This window comes from Manacus vitellinus, unplaced genomic scaffold (genome assembly GCF_001715985.3).
Source record: "Manacus vitellinus isolate BGI_N305 unplaced genomic scaffold, ASM171598v3 scaffold_21_pilon, whole genome shotgun sequence".
Lineage (NCBI taxonomy): Eukaryota > Metazoa > Chordata > Aves > Passeriformes > Pipridae > Manacus > Manacus vitellinus.
This window is the reverse complement of record NW_021939546.1, coordinates 11,678,909-11,697,184: the sequence shown is the minus strand read 5'-3', so window position 1 is coordinate 11,697,184 and position 18,276 is coordinate 11,678,909. Positions and strand designations below refer to the sequence as shown.

The window sequence follows — 18,276 nt, the reverse complement described above, 5'->3', positions numbered from 1 at the left end:
TTCAGCACAGTAATGTTTCGTGCTTATAAGGAAAGATTTATTCTGGTTTATGGCTTCTGTAGGTCATAGTTAATATTTAGATTTGCAATTAAGTAGGCATATCCAAATGCAATGCACATTAAAGCAAGAGTACAGTGAGCTTACAGAGAATGTCTGGATCAGTGAAGCTTTTTCTTCACAGTTATTTACAGTAAAATCTTGCTTCTTTTTTTTGCCAACTGTGTACAGATTTGGAGATTTAGGTAATTATATCCCTTCTTAAATTATGACTATGGCAGAACTAACTTGCCATGCTTTTGTGGGTGAAATTGGAAAGCAACTGAAATGTTTTAGAGTCACTTAGTGGGTTGTGTAATATTTCTCTTGTACCTAGTCCAGTAGCCAAGTTTTTAGTCCCAAGTTCACAGCCTCACGAAGTGTATAGTCACATTATTATGCCTCTCAGACACCTTGTTTGAAATTTGCTTTGGATGTTGCTGCAGCCAAGCTGCTAACCCTGAAGTTTTTTGCTGTTGCTTTTGTTTTGTGTAAAAACTTTAAGATGAGAATATGTGTGCTCTTGGATATCCAGCTAGCTTGGGTAATAACTAAGGAGATGTCCTTATTGCCTGTTTTTCTGGACTATACTTGGTCGAAGAGCATAGTACACGTGGTCACTTTTCTTGTGGTGTTAAATGAGCTGAGAAAAAATGATAGTTTTGTGCTCTGAAATCTCCTTTATAACAATGCCTTTCTCTTTGGTAGGAATATATTTTTGTGCTTGCACTAGGTGTCTATTTACAATGATAAATGCCTGAGAAGTTCAAGTGTAATAAATACTTTTCATTGGTATTTTGTATTAGTGACCTTTTTTAGCTGTAGTTTGAGGTGAAAGAGAAGAGCAATGGTGTGTGCTGTTTTCCTGCATGCTGCCATCAGATTGATGATCTGAACCTGATCTCTCTGCTCTTTCTGTTTACTGTACACGGCTGACAGAGGGTGGCACCAGTGTAGCTGTTTTACCTTCATCTGCCACGTCATCCTTAGGAAAAAGGCGCTGTCCTCCTCAAGGGCTGCCCTGAGTTTGTCATGTTCATCCCAGGAAAGGAAGTAGCAGGGACAGGCGTGGAGGAGTGGGTTTGGAGGAGTGCAGGAGGTCCTTTTGTGCAGCTGCTGTGTTATAGGTGATTTCACCAAGGTGGAGGCAGAAGTTGGTGCCAGAGCCACAACAGGAACATAAGGATTTCTGATTTATGCTTGGGGTATTACTCCAGCTCCAAAGGACCTGGAATCACCTCATCTGCTTTTCTTTAAGTAGGTAATTAGACAAAATTATTGTCTTGTCTTGTTTCCAAAGATAACAAGGTTGCCTTTGAAAGCTATACACAAATACCTGACCAAAGCCCTCTTGAGCATTTTACTCAGGGATGTCCAGTTCTGGGCCCTTCACTCCAAGAAAGACATTGAGGTGCTGGAACATGTCCAGAGAAGGGCAACAAAGCTGGTGAATGGTTTAGAGAGTAAGTGCTATGAGGAGCAGCTGAGAGAGCTGGCGTGGCCTTTAACCTGGAGAAAAGGAGGCTCAAGGGAGACCTTGTCACTCTCTCTACAATTATCTGAAAGGAGGTTGTACCAAGGTGGGGATCGACCTCTTCTCCCAAGCAACTAGCAACAGGACATGAGGAAATGGCCTCAAGCTGCACCAAGGGAGGTTCAGGTTGGACATCAGGAAGAATTTCATCACTGAAATGGGTGTCAGGCATTGGAACAGGCTACCCAGGGAAGTGGTGGAGTCGCCATCTGTGGAAGTGTTCAAGAAATGCCTGTGGTTTAGTTGGCATGATGGTGTTTGGTCAAAGGTTGGACTTGATGATCTTGGAGGTCTTTTCCAGCTTTAATGATTCTATGATTCTATGGCTGCACTTTCCATGCGTGGTGTGCTATATTGTCAGACTGCTCACTGAAGAGCGAATAGATCCATCACCAGCAAGATACCTTTCCTTGTGTTTTTCTGTTGCAGTGCAAAGATAAATAGGGTTGACACTGTTGCCTGATGTTAACCTTGCACATGTCCGAACTGAAGGGATCCCGTGCCTGTTTGTTTTGCATGTTCCAGAAATACGGCTACACGCACCTTTCTGCCGGTGACCTCCTCCGGGATGAGCGGAAAAGGCCGGGCTCACAGTATGGAGAACTCATTGAGAACTACATTAAGGAGGGGGAAATTGTACCAGTTGAAATAACGATCAGCTTGCTGAAGAGGGTAAGGAAAGGGCTATTTCCTTGCAGGGTCACTCCTGCAGGCTAAGCAACAAAGGCTGTGTTCTCATAGAGCTGCCTTTCCTCCAGTGCGAGTACTGTGAGTTGGCAGACACGGAGGTGCTTCTCTCAGCAACCATTTGTGTTTCTTTCTGACTGCTGGAGAGTTAATGTCTTCTGATACCTGGGGATCTGTGAGAAGGGATTATTTTTATTTTATTTTATTTTTTAGTAGCTCTAGGGAAATCAATGAAACTGTATTTTTTTTATTTTCCCGCATTAGCTGTTGAGCCTCTTGGTCTGCTCAGTCATATTTGATTGGAGGATAGAGCCTTAAAGACACTAAGATTTGTAAGTTTTATCAAAATAGATAGTCAGGTGAAGGAGAAGAGCATCTACTGATGTTCTCATGGAAAGGTAAGCTCCAGCCTTTATCCTTATTACATGTCCATGAAAACAGTGAGAGTACCTCCTTTAAGACAGAAAAGGCTTCTGTTATTCATGGCATTACATTTTTCTGGAGCTTTTCTGCTGGAATTAATTCTAGATCAGGAATGTTTTGATGTCTTATTGTGTAACAACACTTTCCAGTATCTTGTGGAAAGTCAACTTTAAAGCTGGGATTGTGTTAAGAGATTTTGAGCTTTATGAACTAATTAATTCAGTGTGAACAATAGCTACGTTGGTGCATCAGTGAACTAATTAGCAGGCATTGAAGGTGAAACAAAAATACATTTTGTAAATCTGCAATAATCCCAAGATAAATGCTTTTCAACTTACCATGTCAACATTTGGGGGTAAATTAATAAGTAGATAAATCAGCGTACGTGTGGGAGACTGTGAATTGAATTATCTTTTATCAGGCTATGGATCAAACAATGGCTGCCAATTCCCAGAAGAACAAGTTTTTGATTGATGGATTTCCCAGGAATGAAGATAATCTTCAAGGCTGGAATAAGACTATGGATGGAAAGGCGGATGTTTCCTTTGTTCTCTTTTTTGATTGTGACAATGAGGTAAAGAAGTGTGTCATTCTGTAACTTCCTTTCTTGCAATATTGTGAGAATCATTCAAGAAGAAAATAAAACTCTGTCAGGTAGAATGGGCTAGTTTAAGAGTAGAAGGAAAACTTGGCCTGTGATTTGGAAGGATTTTTTGGCAACTTGTTTATACAGATGAAAAGCTGCATGTTTATTGAAACAGGCAGCTGATGACTCTTGGTCTAATCATATGTGAATAAATTATTTTGAAGAAGTACTTCAGGTAATTGCATTCTTAAAGAAAATTTATCAAAACTTTAAATACATTTTACAAAATTATTTGGTTACTTTTCAGAAAATATTACTCTGTTTACTCTTGGTAATTTGTTGTTTAGTCCAAAATGAACTTGATACAATGTCTGCTTTAATTCTAAAGTGCAGCAGCAATCTTTATTTTCATAGTAACTAGCTGTGCTATAGGATAGCAGTAATCAATGTTCTATTCAGCAAGTCATTAGATTACAAGGGCATTTTGACAGTGATGCATTATATTCATTTAACAAGTGCCATGATATGCTGTCTTTTTAATATGTCAGTGCCCTTGAGGCGTAACATAAAACTGATATAAGAATCCCAGCACCTTAAACTGACTTTTTTTCCTTTTATCCTTTTCCCCAACTTCCTGAGGTTTTGTTGCATTTTTATTTTAACTTACTTGCATTTATTTTTTAATCTGAACACATAAGGGATTTTTTTTTCTATTAGAAATCTTAAATAAGATTAATTTTTTCAATTGGTGAGGAGTTAATTTGGGATTCTGATTTTTTTTGGTAGATCTAAAAATAGACAGTGCCTACGTGATCTTCTTGGTTTCTTTTTTTTTTTTTTACTATGATTGCATTCTGTAAGAAAAAGTAATTTTTAACCATTGTCCTCTTGCATCAGTAGGATAAATGTATTCATGAGGTGACCATGTGTCAGCTTTGCTTATTTAACTTTAGGTTTAAAAACTTAGTCCATTGGGAAGCTTTTAACTATATTTAGTTCTTTCTTCATTTTTTTACCTATCTTTTGAAGTCTTTGTTATAGTCATGTCAAGTAAGAACATTTTACCTGACAATAACTTAGTTTTGTCAGTTTGCCTTACAAACAGTGACTTTCAGGCAGGCATATATTAGTAATCTCATTTGACATGCTGCTTTTCAGAAAGCCTGAACACTCCCTTGAAAATCTGGTAATTTTCTTCTTTAAATGTCTTAGGTTGGAGACCCAGTCAGACCACAAAGCTTGATGTTACTTTTACTTCCTCTGACCCCAAACCCATTTTAATAAACTGATGAAGTGTACCATCCTTTTCCTCTGGAAGAATCTAACTTTCCCTGTGAGTTCTGATTACCTCCACCAGATCTGGACAATATTTTGTTTCTCAGGCCTATTTAGATGTTCAGGGTCTTTGTTTTGTTCCTGCTTTCGAGATGGCACTTTGTGTTCTTGGTTTTAATCATCCTTTTGATGTTTTTTTTCTTGTAGATCTGCATTGGCCGCTGCCTTGAAAGAGGCAAGAGCAGCGGTAGGAGTGATGATAATCGGGAGAGCTTGGAAAAGAGGTACTGTCTTCAAAACTTTTCAGTTCCCTTCTGTTTATATTTTACTATGTTAATGTGTTTTCGTTTTTTCTTCCCTGTGCTTTCTCCTAGAATTCATACATACCTGCAGTCCACTAAGCCTATCATAGATTTGTATGAGAGAATGGGAAAAGTCAGAAAAGTGGATGCCTCTAAATCTGTTGATGAAGTAAGTGTATAAGCCAAAAAACTGTGGGGATGGCAGTGGCAGGGTACATATTTCTGGCACTCTTCTGAGATGTGTCTATGTGTGATTAGTGTGCTAATTAAGCACTGATGTGTGTTACTGAGGGAGGTTGTGGAACTCTCGTTTTGACTCTGGAAGAACCGAATGAGATGTGAATAACTTTAGGAAATTGATTAGTTCTGCTTGAACATGAGCTCAACTAAACATATTTTCAGTGTTTCTGTGTTTAAGTGCCTTGCCTTTTTCATTTTCATGAGCTTTTGCTCTTCTGAAGTAGTATTGCTCTTCTGTCTGCCAGAATTGATGCCAATTTCACTGTTAAAGAATTGCTGTGAATGTTCTAAAAAACCCTATATATTTTTAAAATGCTGTCAAATACTATTTATGTTGGTTTGACTTGAAGTAACTGTTTAACGCTTCATAAAATTAATATTCTTCTTTATCTTTTTAGGTGTTTGAAAAAGTTGTACAAATTTTCGACAAAGAAGGCTAATTCCCTGCTTGAAACTTCATTTAAACTTGTGCTTGAATCTTGCTTGAATAGCTGCTACTGCAGTCCACTCTTTGTAATTATTTTAAAAGATTTTTTAATTTTTTTTCACATATCTAATGATGATTGTAAAAGCAGTTAATTAGAAATTGATCTGTTTTTTTAAATAGGAAATCATTTCTTGTGGCTATAGTATACAAATTTCAGGGTTCTCTGTTAGTAGAAGTCCAGTTACTCACATGGCAGAATCACAGTTAATACATCTCTCTGAAGAAACTATTTATTCTGTCACAGTTCTGTGCCTGTCATGGGCAGGCAGCCCTTTTTATTCCTTACTGCCATACACCTATTTTTATTTTTTTTTTTAAGGATTAACTGAACAGCAGCATTAAGCAATGAAGGACCCCTGTGCCCTTGTTTGTTTTTTGGATGCTTGGACCAAATTTAGCAATTTTTTTTTTTGTTGGTTTTTTTTCAAAATATAATTTTGTCAAAAAGTCACTGATGTCCCCAAACACGAATTCTGGAAGTCAAGCTAGAGTTAATATGAGAATCTGTTTTAGCAGTTCTCAAAGAACTATTAAATCTGCTTTTCAGGAATAGACATACAAAATACTTTATGGAAAGTGGTGCTTTCTTATGACTCTGGATGTAAACTGTCTTCTAAGTTCTTGAGTACCTGGATGACTTGGCTCTGGGATTTACCTTGTTTTCGTTTGCGAAAGATTAAGAAAGTCAGTTTAATATTTCAGTGCTCATTTATTTTAAATTATAGTTATATTCTTAATTACAGCATGGTCTTCACAAGATGCAAAGCTCTTAAATAGTGTAGTAAAAGCAAAATCTTATAACAGTTCTGTCTTAGGTAACAAGTGGAAGGGATTTTTCTTTATTATTGCTGAAGTACTGTGTTACCAAATGCTTTAAGGTTTGTTACCTGGGGAAATATTTTTATGGTTAAACCAGTGAATTTGCTTCCCTAAAAATGTATAATTTTAATAGCTGTTTGTTTGAGAAGTTTGTAAATTATTGCACTTTTGTTACAATGTGGTCAGCTGAGGGGAAGATAACTGCAGAAAATGTTTCATTCCCTCAAACAGATTGAGTCCTGCTTCACCACGTTCTCTTGGAGTAGCCAAGTACGGTCAACAGCAAGCTGGGATAAGCAGAGAACTAATTGAAACAAACTGGTTTAAATGTTTGCACAGATGTGGTGCAATTTTGTCTTTTGTTTAACCTTCTCTCTCCCCTGTATAGCGTGCATAGGTCTGTGGGGGCCCACCCATGCATTCCTTGCATGCCCTGAGCTTCCACTGAAGGCTTGAAGGATGAGAGTTTTAACTCATTTTAGTGATAGAGTGGTTCTTCCTACATTAACTGACGCTATAATTGGTTTGTGATATGCTAATTACACAGAACTGCAATTTGGAAATCTTGACGTTCAGCTTTTCTTTAGTGATGACTTTGTCCATTTAGGAAAAGGTTTAAATTATGCCTGGCTTCTAATTAGAATCAGATGTGTTGGTCCTCGTCCTGCAGTCAGATCTGTGCAGGCAGATTTGTATTTGCAGGAGTTCTCATCTCGCTAAGGTTGTTGAGGCTGCTGGTCTGGGGATGAGATGGGTACAGAAACAAAGGGTAAAAACTACAGTAGCTTTTCCAGTCTGGTAGGAGTTCAGACAATGGACTGGGCACAAATAGCTGTTTACTACTGCAGAATATATGGACCATGACTACTTTTGTGAGTGTGGGAGGCTGATGCTTTCACTGCAAGTTTCCCCTTAAAAAAAAAAAAAAAAAGAAAACATGGTATTTAGTTCTTACTATATAAGTATACTGACATAGGATAGGATCCAGCAAAACTGCATGTTTTGATATGAAGGTTAGAATCAGGGTTTTTCAAAAAATATTTCAAACAGGATTCTTTAATCCAGTTAGATTTAATTATCTTTTGTTTCTAAGTTATTGGGTTTTATGAGTTCTGTTCAGAATAGAATATCCATTTTCTCTCATCCTACACTTTTGTGTGTATTTAAGTGCTGAAACAAAAATAACTTTTGGAGCAAGTTTTAGAAAAAAAACCCCAATGTTTTGGCAGTATTGAATTTGGAGTGGATTGTAATGTGTCTGTGCAAGGACTAGATTTTTTTGTCATTTTATTTATTAAAGATGCCATTAAATGTGTTACCACTTCTTCCAAGTTGGACTTATGATTGAAATAAAGATTAAAGGCAATATGCCAATGTGTTGTGTCCATTTAGCAGCAAAACTGTATAAAGAATTTGAGGAGATCCAATAAACTCTCTTCTGTGGCTTAATGAGTGCTTGGATACCTGTCACAAGGGATATTTTTCATATATATCTGTCTATATAAAGTGAGTTTTTATTAGCATTACCTACTTCACGTGGCTGCATACACACAGGTATGTGTATAAAAGTTATAAAAGCTCAGTTTTCACAATAAAAACTGAAGTCCTGAAGACCCTGTTAGGCAAAGGATAAGACCAGGCAATTGCCTGGGGAATTGGTACCTTTTCTTGGTTATGTAGGTTTATCAGGTGACTCTGTTTGTATAATTGTGCAATGGTAATTCATTTGGCACATCTGTGAAAGAAAAGGGGCTAGAAGTGGTCTAGGAAACACAAACCTGTTGTGCAGCTGCTGTTGGAGACACTTTTTGTCTTGGTTTCTCGTGCTTCCTTGCCCAGTCACCAGCTGATCTGAATGCCATTCTGCTGCTTTGCATCACATGCCTATGTGCTGTACTCGACTGTGTTCTTAAAGGAGATTGGCACAGCATGATATTCTTTATACAAGAAACTGAGAGGGTGCCAGGCTTATTTTAAAGTAACCATTTTGTGTAAAGGTTTGTCACAGAATGGATTGTTTTGTCACGCGTAGGTTCCCAGTAAACAACATGTTGGACTTGGAATCATAGAATAATTTATGTTGGAAAAGACTTCTAAGGTCATGGAATCCAATCCTTCCAACTTGAAACCTTACTCTGGGAAGATTTGCAGAGCTGGCCTGAAAGGGGTGGGCAAAGGAGGGGATTTTCCAGCAGTGGTAGGTATCTTTCTGCTGGTAAAACCTCACAGACCAAACTCTTGCTGGAACCTCACCCTGAGGTCGTAGCATGTCCTCAGGGACTGACTGACAGGGAGGGGCAAAGCTCCCCCTCAAAAATTAGCACCTTCTGGACAGACATTTTCTGTTAAGTGTCCCACTGTGGGAGTGGGGGCAGGCAGAGAAGACCATAAGCATGCAGTTGAGGATTGCCTCAGTGTAAGATACTCCCCACTAGCAACATTTGTCCTTAATAAGGAGAGCTGGCTCATGAGGGTGTTCCAAGGTCTTGTGGAAAATTCTATGTCTTACAACAGTGGGGACATCTATGTGCTGCTGCCCAGGCTGAACTGGGGAGAAGGGGAGAGTTAAATGGAAAAAACCCTCAGTTCAGACCGGAGCTGCCAACTGTCGTTACCGGTTGGCAGTTTGTAGCTGCCAGCATTTAGGAAAGTTGCAGCTTAGGGGATTACTTTTCTGCTTAGTTTGAGGTTCAATACCAGTTCAGTCCCTGTTGTGACACAGATGTCTCTGAAGGCTGCGATCTGTGACGGCTCCCCTGGCCTTGTGCTCCGGTGGGGAGGGCAACACTTGGCTCCTGGGCACAATCAGGTTGTTTCTTCAAGATGTGGTACAGCAGGACTTGGAGACCTGGGGCTGTGCCCTTGCCACAGCCCAGAGATCCCAGGGGTTAACGGCTGGTAGTGGAAACTGCAAGACAGTGTGAAGAGGATTCGGCTGATCAGGTAACAAAGGAGACAGTAACAGAAATACTAATACTTGGTTTCATATAGCAGCAGTGCACACACTCTTTTGATCTGCAGAGGTTTATAAACCTTCCAGTGGAGATAGGGGAGCATGGATGAATTTAATCTTGCAGCTCTCTGCTGTTTTTCATGGATTGCTTAGTTTAAGATGGTGGTTTTCAGTCTGTGGTCTGTCGAGTATTTCTGTTGGTAACAATAGGCGTCTTTATTGAGTCTTCTAATCTGCTCAGCTGAAGTATGCTCTATCCTCTTTGCTTTCTGCCTTTTAATGCCTTTTCTTTACGTTTGTGAATTGCAGATGTTCTTTGGGATAGGGAAGGGACTGTGCTTACCAATCTCTCTGTGCTGTGCAAAATAAAGAAAATCTTTAAACCTTCAGCTGGAGCAACCTGAACCTATTTCTGACATGAACTTGGCACATAAGCTGTTACAAAACCAACATTGCACATTGCTTTTTTTTTTTTTCCCAACTACAGAAAATCTGTTTAGTACCTCTGCTCTTTTCTCCTGTGAGTCAGATCAGCTGTGTCTGTCATGCTTCAGCACAGTGCTTAGCAGCAGTTGCACGAAGAAACCTCTTCAATCACTAGTGTTAAACCAGCAGTGACCAGTTATGCTTCAATGGAGGCAAGTGAGATGGTTGAGGAGGAGAGGGAAGATGCTTAGAGAAGCTCAGTAAATTCTGCTTCACTAGTCAGGCTTCAGCTTTAGGTACATACCTGTTCTGCACAGCAGTGATGATTGTGGAGTCCAGCTGTTTCATGATTGTGCTGTATGAAATTAAGGCAAATGCACTCCCTGCCTACAAGTTTCCTGTCTCCCCTCATCGACTGCCCCCTTAAATTCCAAGGGTGAAGACAGGAATTTTTCTTCGGGATAATGCCATAGAAACTGAACTGGGCAGGAAGAAGGCAACTTGAACCTTGCTTGTGAAGCATGAGAAGCACAGTGTACTTCACTGTGGGCAGCAGTGCCAGGCTATTTTGTCATCCTGGCTTATAACTGCATTCAGACAGCAAAAGCAGAATTTTTCTCTTTCCCCTCAAATGTTTGGCAGAAAGCTCGCTTTTGTCTAAAATGCTTCTTAAGCACTGTGTGAACCATTCAGTCCTAAACCAAATACCAGTTTGAGTTGTGCTTTTTCTTTCTAATTTACAAATAGGAGGGTTTGGTTTAGTTTGTAATAGCTGCTGCAGCGAGACTACTCTTGGAAAATACAAGGCGCTGTCCCAAAAGATATTATCTGCTTTGTTCTGGAGGGCTTCTCAGCACAATGCTGTTTCTGTGTGGTAAGAAATGGGAAAGATTGCTGGGCAACTACCAAAGTGTAATGGGATGGGGATGGTACATGGAAATGGTATCTTGGACAACTTCTGTTCTCAGCATTTTTATTTAGAGCCATGAGATATGAAGAGAGATTTTGGGATAGAATTAGATGAAGTCTTAGGAGTGACGCTTAATCTATTCTGGAGGTCTTCAAGGACTATCAGGATCTATTGGGGTGTATGGAGCATGTAGTGTGTGGTGGTCCTCTCTCCTGACTAAGCATAGGGCTTAGTTCTGTTTAGGTTCCTGTTCAGAGCTTTGCTACTGTTGTCTTCTTAAACCAGAGCCAGCTGAAGTTCCCAGCTATGGTCACCAAGTATCCTGAGATCTGTATTATGTTCTAACTCAAATTTCTCTGTTCTTATCTGAATACCCTCTCTAGTTTCATTTGGATATGATGGAAATCATATCAGTGCCTTTATTTCAGGGGGAGGACTGGCTCAGTTCAAAGTTGAGCTGCTGCCCCACCTCGTACTCCACACATAAGCTTCTGTGAGAGGGAGATGCTTTCTGTGAGTTTTAGTGGCTTCCTTCCTTCCATTTTCCCTTCCAGGCCATGCATCCTGGATGCACAAGATTTCCCAAGGTATAGTAGTATCTCCATACCCCAAGAGGGGAGGTGATAGCTGGACCATGGAAGAAGCCCTTGGGCATAGAAGACAACAATGGCACAAAAAGTCATGGATGCATTTTTCAAATGAAAGTATAATCAGGAGCCACATTTTTGCTGGGTAATCAAAATGTTTGTGGAAAACAGAAACAGGGATAATTTCACCATGGTCTTTGTAATTTAAAAATTTCTGTGGAAATAAAGAGCATTTGAGCGCTTCCCTGCAACGGCAAGCGTGGGGTTGTAAGAGCTGTTCCTGAAGCAAGCATAGCTTTTGGCTTGCTATGTATGACTCCTTGTGAAGCTTCCCTGGGCTCTTGGATGCTGCTCTTGCCAGCGAGAGCAGATTGCTTCCAGCAATAAACATCCCACAAAATTATGTATGTTCTTTAAGAAAAGCACCGAGATTTTCTGCTAATTGCAAAAACACATAATGGATGCCTTCAGCATCTGTTATTTATTCTCCAACCAGCTTTCATCCAAAAGTAACCTTTAAACAAACAGTAAGATTGAGGGGTTTAACTGTTCCAATGTGTCACACATGTCTACACCCTCCAGTTTAACGGTGTTTGAAACGCATGCTTAGAGTTGACTTGTAGAGAGAGGCAGAAGCATATCTCTAGCTCGGAGACCTTCACAACCGGGAGAAGGTGATGGTCGGTGCCTGGATGTCTCTGGTGTTTACCTGTGGTCTTTTTTGGGAGCCAAAGACCGGCAGAGAGGATTTTGCTCACACGGCAGTTGCTTCGATCCGCCACAAGGAGGGGTGCAAGGTTCGCGGAGAGCAGGATGCAGCTTGGAAGTGGCGTTCGTGGGATGTACAGTATTTCTCGTGTCTTGTAAGACCCGATTTTTAGTTTAAAAGCCTGATTTTTTTTAACGGTGTAACTTTTTTTTTAAAAAATCCACATAAAGAAATAGATATTTTTGGACGAGTTTTTTGTTGCACTGAGATCTGCAATGTTGGTAACTTGGCAACAGTAAATGTCATGCTTTTTTTTTTTTTTTTTGGTCAGTTTATTTAATTGTGTCTAATGAGAACAACTGGATGGGGCCAACTTAAGTATCGTGGCTGTTCTGTGCCACTACATTCGTGATAGGTTTGCCATTCCCAGCCTGAACCAACTAGGCAATTTTCTGAGATTGACTTTTGATTTGAGAGCTTTTCGCTAGTGAAGGAGTTTCATACCTGGTACCATGGCAGAGTTCCTGGTGTCTCAGAAGTGAGATCTGCCCGGGGCTGGCAGAGGGAGGATTAGGAGTGAAGCTGCTGGAAAAAGCTGAGTGGTAAGCACCCGATTGCCTTTCACAGGGGGAATTGTATCCACTTCCCTTTCACAGGGAAATTTTACAGAGGGAAAGCACTGTAGCTACACAGGCAAAACCTTAATTGCTTTTTCTGTTGATTGATGTTTTTTGGCAAAATCATCTAGTTGCCTTTCCATCCTATTATTCTTTCCAAATGACTCTGATGGAAAAGCATGGAGTAGTTTACTCCTTCGAGCACGGCTGTGCAGATTCTACCTGAGTATCCTTCAGCAAAAACAGCCCCATGCTTCCCAGAAAGGACCTCAGGGTAGGGGAATGGGAAGAGACAGAATGGAGTTGGCATCTTGGCTGGTGAAGGTCAGAGAAGGGAACTTTCGAGGTGCCAGCAGGGTTACACCAACAAAACTTTGTGCTGGGGCATGGCCAGTAATTCTGAACATGGGGCATGAGTAGGACTGGTACCAGCAGCCACCCCCTGTGTAGGCTCAGCATCTCCTGCTATTCCAGTGACATCTGGGTCTTGTGACACCTCTCAGACAGACAGGAGAGCAGCACTGTTGGGGGCTGAGCATTAATGACTTTGCAGCCCCCTTGCAGCATCTACTCCTCTGTGCTTAGATGTGTTCCTGCTTTCTAAAGCAACCTGTATTACAGATGGGGAGATCAGTGTACAAAGGGACTCTCAAACTCAGCAGAAGCACATCCTACATGACTGGCAAAAGGAGAAATAGCCTTTGCAAAGAGCAGCTGCTCAAATTTGACCAAACTGGCTCCTAACTCACTACAGTTAACAGGACAAGGTCTCAGGAAGGCCAGGCTTACTGGGGTTTAGCTGAATTCACTGCATCTCTTCAAGGAGTTGGGAGTCATTTACTCCCAAAGTTAGTCCAGGTGTTTAGGTCAGGATGTTAAACAAATTCTGCTGTTTATCCAAAGTATTGAGAGGAGTTTGTTTTGTTTGGGGTTTTTTGTTTTTTGTTTTTTTTTTTCAGGGAAATTCGTCAATGCAGTTTTTTAGGGCACTTGCTGATGGTGGTAGAGCAGTGCCTCAAGAGCAAGTTATTCTTGAGTCAGAGGGCAGAGTCTGAGAACAAAAACTGTCTTGGAAGTCCAGTCCTCCTTGAAGGATGTGACATCTGTCAGCAGTCATGTCCAACCTGCTAATGTCCATCTGTGCTGCAGAATAAAAGACTAGATAATTATGTTTCAGATAACACGTGTTTTTAAAAGTTAAGAAGAACGTCAGTTAATTAAAATGGTAAGGCACAAGTGACATTATCATTAATAATAAGTCACAGCCTTAATTTGAAAATTACTGAAGAAATGATGCATCCATTAACGGACACTTTGATAGGGATTGCTCTGGAGAGGGGAGATTTTGAGTCTCTTTGGGAGAGCAGGTAGGTTTCTGCTGTCTAAGTAGGCACAGGGTCACCACAGCAGCTAATGAAGGTTGCATGAGGCATATGAAGACTCTTAATTAGCTTGGCTGTTATTCTTCCATCATGAGCAATTCATCAACTCCTGCCTTATCTACCCTACTGTTCCCTCCCTGAACTGCACAGTCCCTTACCAGTATGGGCTCTGGGGGAAAAGGATAAAAGTGGGGAGATGAGAACCCCCACAAACAGCTGAGGAAATGCTGAAGGGTGCAGAAATGGGGTAAGGTCTTTGGCAAACACCCACATGTGAGAGTCCTTGGCACAGAGTAACCCTGATGTGCTACTAATTGTTCTAATTGGTTCCAGCAGGGAACCCAGCCCAGATGGGTGAGGACAGGCAGTTACTAACTGGGTTCCTGCTGGTCCCCAGAAGTCAGTGTGCAATTGTTGACTGGAGCCCAGGACATCACACCCAGGGAGGGAAGCAGTGGTCCTGCAGCCCCAGCTTTGGGATCCAGGGAAGGAGCAGAGGTGAGAGCTCTGGGTTTAGTTATTACTGCATTGGTTTGCTCAGGGATAAAGTTGCTGGCTCCTTTGGGCTGTCTGAGAGGGGCTGGGTGGTGTGAGGGGAAGGTGCTGAGATGTTTTTGAGCAGTGCTGAGGATGTTTGGCTGTGTAGCTTCCTTGTATTTCACAGTGCATTACTGGAGGCAGAGACCTGATCCCTTTTCTTGGGATCTCTTGGGCAGAGGTCTCCATCAAGCTCAGATCTTTCCCATGCTCCTGGTCCCTTTCCCCACAGGTAAATGCCCCAAAGCTCCCAAGCTGCTGAGGAGTTTGATGCTACTTTAAGGGGACTTTGGTGCCTCAAAACCTGCATGACTGGAAAGCCTGCCAGTCACTCAGAGAGCATGAAATTCAGTTAGAAATCATCTAAGCTTGGTTTTTTTGGGTTGCTTTGGGGTTTTGTTTGTGTTTGTTTTGTTTTGTTTGTTTTTTTTTGCTTTCTGTTTCCTTTTTTTATTTTGGTTTGTTTGTTTCTGTCCAATAACCACAAGGAGTAGGAAAGATGGATGTTTTCTAAGTGGATTCAGATTACTGTATCATTTCTTGGAGCTTTATTTAAAGGAAAAAAAATCCTACCCATATCCCTCTAACTCCAGTGTTGAAAGCTTTAATGAAGCATTGATAGCTCTATTTGGTAGAAAACTTCTCTTGCTGCCCCTGTGCTTCAGACTTTAAATTGAGAACATGAGTAAAGGACAAGAGGTGAAAGAAATGCTAAAGATTAAATGAGTTGCCACACATTTGCAGCAAGTCAGGGAACCTCCCTTGCTGGAGAAGCTGCCCTGGTTTATCAGACTGGTGGCAAGATCTGCCTGCCAGGGCTCAGCCCTGCCCACAGATCAGCATGTGTGATGCTGAGGAGTTGGTCTTTTCTTGGCTCACTTTGAAGTCAGAGCAAGCTCTAAATTATGGGCAGGTGAGCTGCGTGAGTCAACCCTGACCCCTCCTCTGCAAGTGACAGAGGTAAGACCGAAAGACCATGATCCCACCAGCCCCATTCTCTGTTTCGTGCACAGGTGATGCCATTTTCCCTTTTCTACTGCAAAGTGGTATTTTTAACACCTGAGACACATGAAATAAACGAGAACTGCTTGGCATGGTGCTGAGATGCTGCTGTGCCTGGCTGCAGAGACAGATGCTTTGTTCCCCAGCAAACTCAAAATCCCAGACTTGATCCTTTGTGCTTTTAAGTCTGTGATGGTGTGAGCAGAGGGAATGGTTTCTTTGTGTGCCTAAAATTGAGTGTCCATCCAAATGTGCCTCTGTCAGATGGGTCTGTGGAGGTGGAAAGGAGGTGGTGTGCTGCTGGCAGCCACGGGCAGAGAGGCTGCATCAGCCTGACCCTGCCTTGTGTAGGACACATCCATGGTGGGGACAGGACACCAGTGGAGTGACAATACTGAGCTGTGTATTGTAGGGGTGAGACCCTGTCTGGGGGATAAGTTCACCAGGTGTGCATCCCTGGGGACATGGGACCCTTGTCTGGGCTCTGCTCACCCCATCCCTACACACGCAGACACTGGTCCCCTAAACCTGCTTCTTTAGAGTTGGCACTACCAGCTTCCCATGAGGTCCCTGTGGGGGGTGAAGTCACCGCCAGCAGAGTTAAAAAGCCTTTCTGGAGGTAAATAAAGCCCCAAGCTGTCCTATTATTTTAAAGAAGCTGCCTCCCATGTGTGACCTTGGGGTGCGTGTTGATGGGAACCTGCCGCAAGGGTTTAGTCTGAAACCAAATCCTCTCTCCCTCTGCCTTTCTCCCCTGAAATGGGAGCTGTCATCATACTACTCAATCTTTTAAGTCAGCCTGAATGCAGATTGTCTCTCTCTAATAAAAAGTCTCTGGGATGCTGTGTGAGGCTGTGGCTCTGTTTTAAGGTGTGCCCTCACTTGCTCTTTGGTATTTGCCTGGTCTTCTCTGCCTTGTGACTCCAGTGAAGGTGCATTCCTGATGAAAGGTTTGTTTTAGTGAAAGTGGGGTTGATGGCAGGGCCTGCAGGTGTGTGAGTAGAACTGTTGCTGAGGCCACTGTAGTCTCTTAAAGTGGGCACCTGTCAGTAGGGAGGGAAAGAACGATAAGCACCCAGGGTGGCTGCAGGTCCCCCTCACTCTGCAGCTGAGAGGAGCCCCTGGGGTCATCCCCTGCCTCGTGGGTGAGACCATGGCTGTGGAGTGGATGAGGGGGAGGCAGGCAGAAATCGGGCTCTTGCTGCTCTCTGATAGAAAACAAAACTGTGAAACTGTTTGAAATACCCACCATAAGTAAAAATCCCACCAGCAGCTACCGGGAAGCTTTTGGGGATGGGCCAGCAGTGGGATATTCTTTGCTGAGCCCTGTCTTGAGAGTCTCGGGCTGCTTCAATAGGGAGACAGTATATCTCAGGTGAAACATAATCCCTCTGACATAAAAGAAATAAATTCTCACAGCAGATACCCTTCCCTGCTGACTGTGGCCTTTTCACTTTTTGGCCCCAGACCAAAGCCTACTTGACAGTGAAGTCTTTAAGTATGTCACTCAAAGGGTGATAGAGAAGAGAAGGCAAACATGATGTTCTGTGGTATGGAATATCCATTTGGTCAGTTTAGGCCAGCTGTCCTGGCCATGCTCCCTCTCAGCTTCCCTTGCTTCTCCTCACTGGCAGAGCATGGGAAATGGAAAAGTTCTTGACTTGCAGTAAGCTCCACTTAGCAACAGCTAAAACATCAGCATGTTATCAACATTATTCTCCTGCTAAATTCAAAACAAAGAACTGTAAAAGCTACTAGGAAGAAAATTAACTCTCTCCCAGTCAAAACCATTTGCTGTCTGGGGTTAAACCACGATGCTCAGGTGAAACATAATCCCTCTGCCAGGGAAGAAATAAACTCCCCCAGCAGGTACCTTTCTCTGCTGACTGTGGTCTTTTCCCTTTTTGGCCCCAGACCCCAGCCTACTTGACAGGGCCATCTTTAACTATGTCAGTCAAAGTGCAGTGGAGAAGAGAAGGCAAACAGGAAGGGCACAGTGGAAGGGCAGGTTTCAGAGTGACCTGGTGACGGGTGGGGACGCGAATTGTTGGAGCGTGCGTGAAGTGAGTGGCTCCAGCAATGAAATGCTCAGCCTTTCAGTGAACACAAGGAGGGCAAACTGTCTGGCTCCAGGACAATACCTGGTGACTTGTGTAGAGGAAGAGCCCTGGCACTGACCAATGCATGAGGCTGATGAGAAGTGATCTGGGCAGGTCATTCAGAAAATCTGGTTTGCTGGCCCGGGAAGGACATAATCACCTTGGCCTGATGTTATCTGGGAGGCCGTGAGACAGGAGGCAGTGAAATGGGCAGGCAAGCAGGAGCCTCTGGCTCAGAGTCAAGCCTTGGGCTCCCAAGGAGGGGTGATTTTTGTGGGAGAGGGGATGTGATTCACCTGGGCTGAAGAGGGATGCAAGGGGTTAGAGGAGAGCTGACGTGAGGCTGAGCACTGGCTGGGCTGAGTCTGCTTTAGGCCAGCTCAACTTTACCTATGTCCTCTCTGACACTGGGTGCAATAGTTCTCAGATCTGTTTCTAAGCACTGTTTTAATGGGGTTGGTGCTTGAATTCCCTCCCCCCTCCCCAATGAAATGTCATAAAAATCTGTACTTTTTAAGAAAAGTTTCAATTTTTATCTGGGATACACACCTTTGAAACTATAGATTAACATACCACAGACCCTGGCTGGGCAAGGATGAGGCTCTGGACATCACGGTGCAGTGAGGTGGTCCCAAATCCCACAGGATCCCAAAATGTGCATCTCT

At 42.3% G+C, this 18,276-nt stretch overlaps 1 protein-coding gene across 1 annotated transcript; it reads left to right on the top strand.

Annotated features, from left to right (window-relative positions):
* The first annotated feature begins 2,046 nt into the window (after positions 1–2,046).
* CMPK1 (cytidine/uridine monophosphate kinase 1) lies at positions 2,047–7,759 on the top strand. The gene is made up of 5 exons (XM_008924331.3): positions 2,047–2,242; positions 3,102–3,254; positions 4,749–4,825; positions 4,916–5,012; positions 5,482–7,759. Exons 1-5 carry the CDS (start codon positions 2,048–2,050, stop codon positions 5,521–5,523), a joined length of 564 nt encoding a protein of 187 aa, XP_008922579.2. The 5' UTR covers position 2,047; the 3' UTR covers positions 5,524–7,759.
* Positions 7,760–18,276: the final 10,517 nt, after the last annotated feature.

Coding starts and splice junctions, on each gene's coding strand:
- CMPK1 (XM_008924331.3), top strand. CDS start 2,048: ATGTCCGAACTGAAGGGATCCCGTGCCTGTTTGTTTTGCATGTTCCAG. Junction 2,243..3,101: donor CGATCAGCTTGCTGAAGAGG/GTAAGGAAAGGG, acceptor ATCTTTTATCAG/GCTATGGATCAAACAATGGC. Junction 5,013..5,481: donor CCTCTAAATCTGTTGATGAA/GTAAGTGTATAA, acceptor TTATCTTTTTAG/GTGTTTGAAAAAGTTGTACA.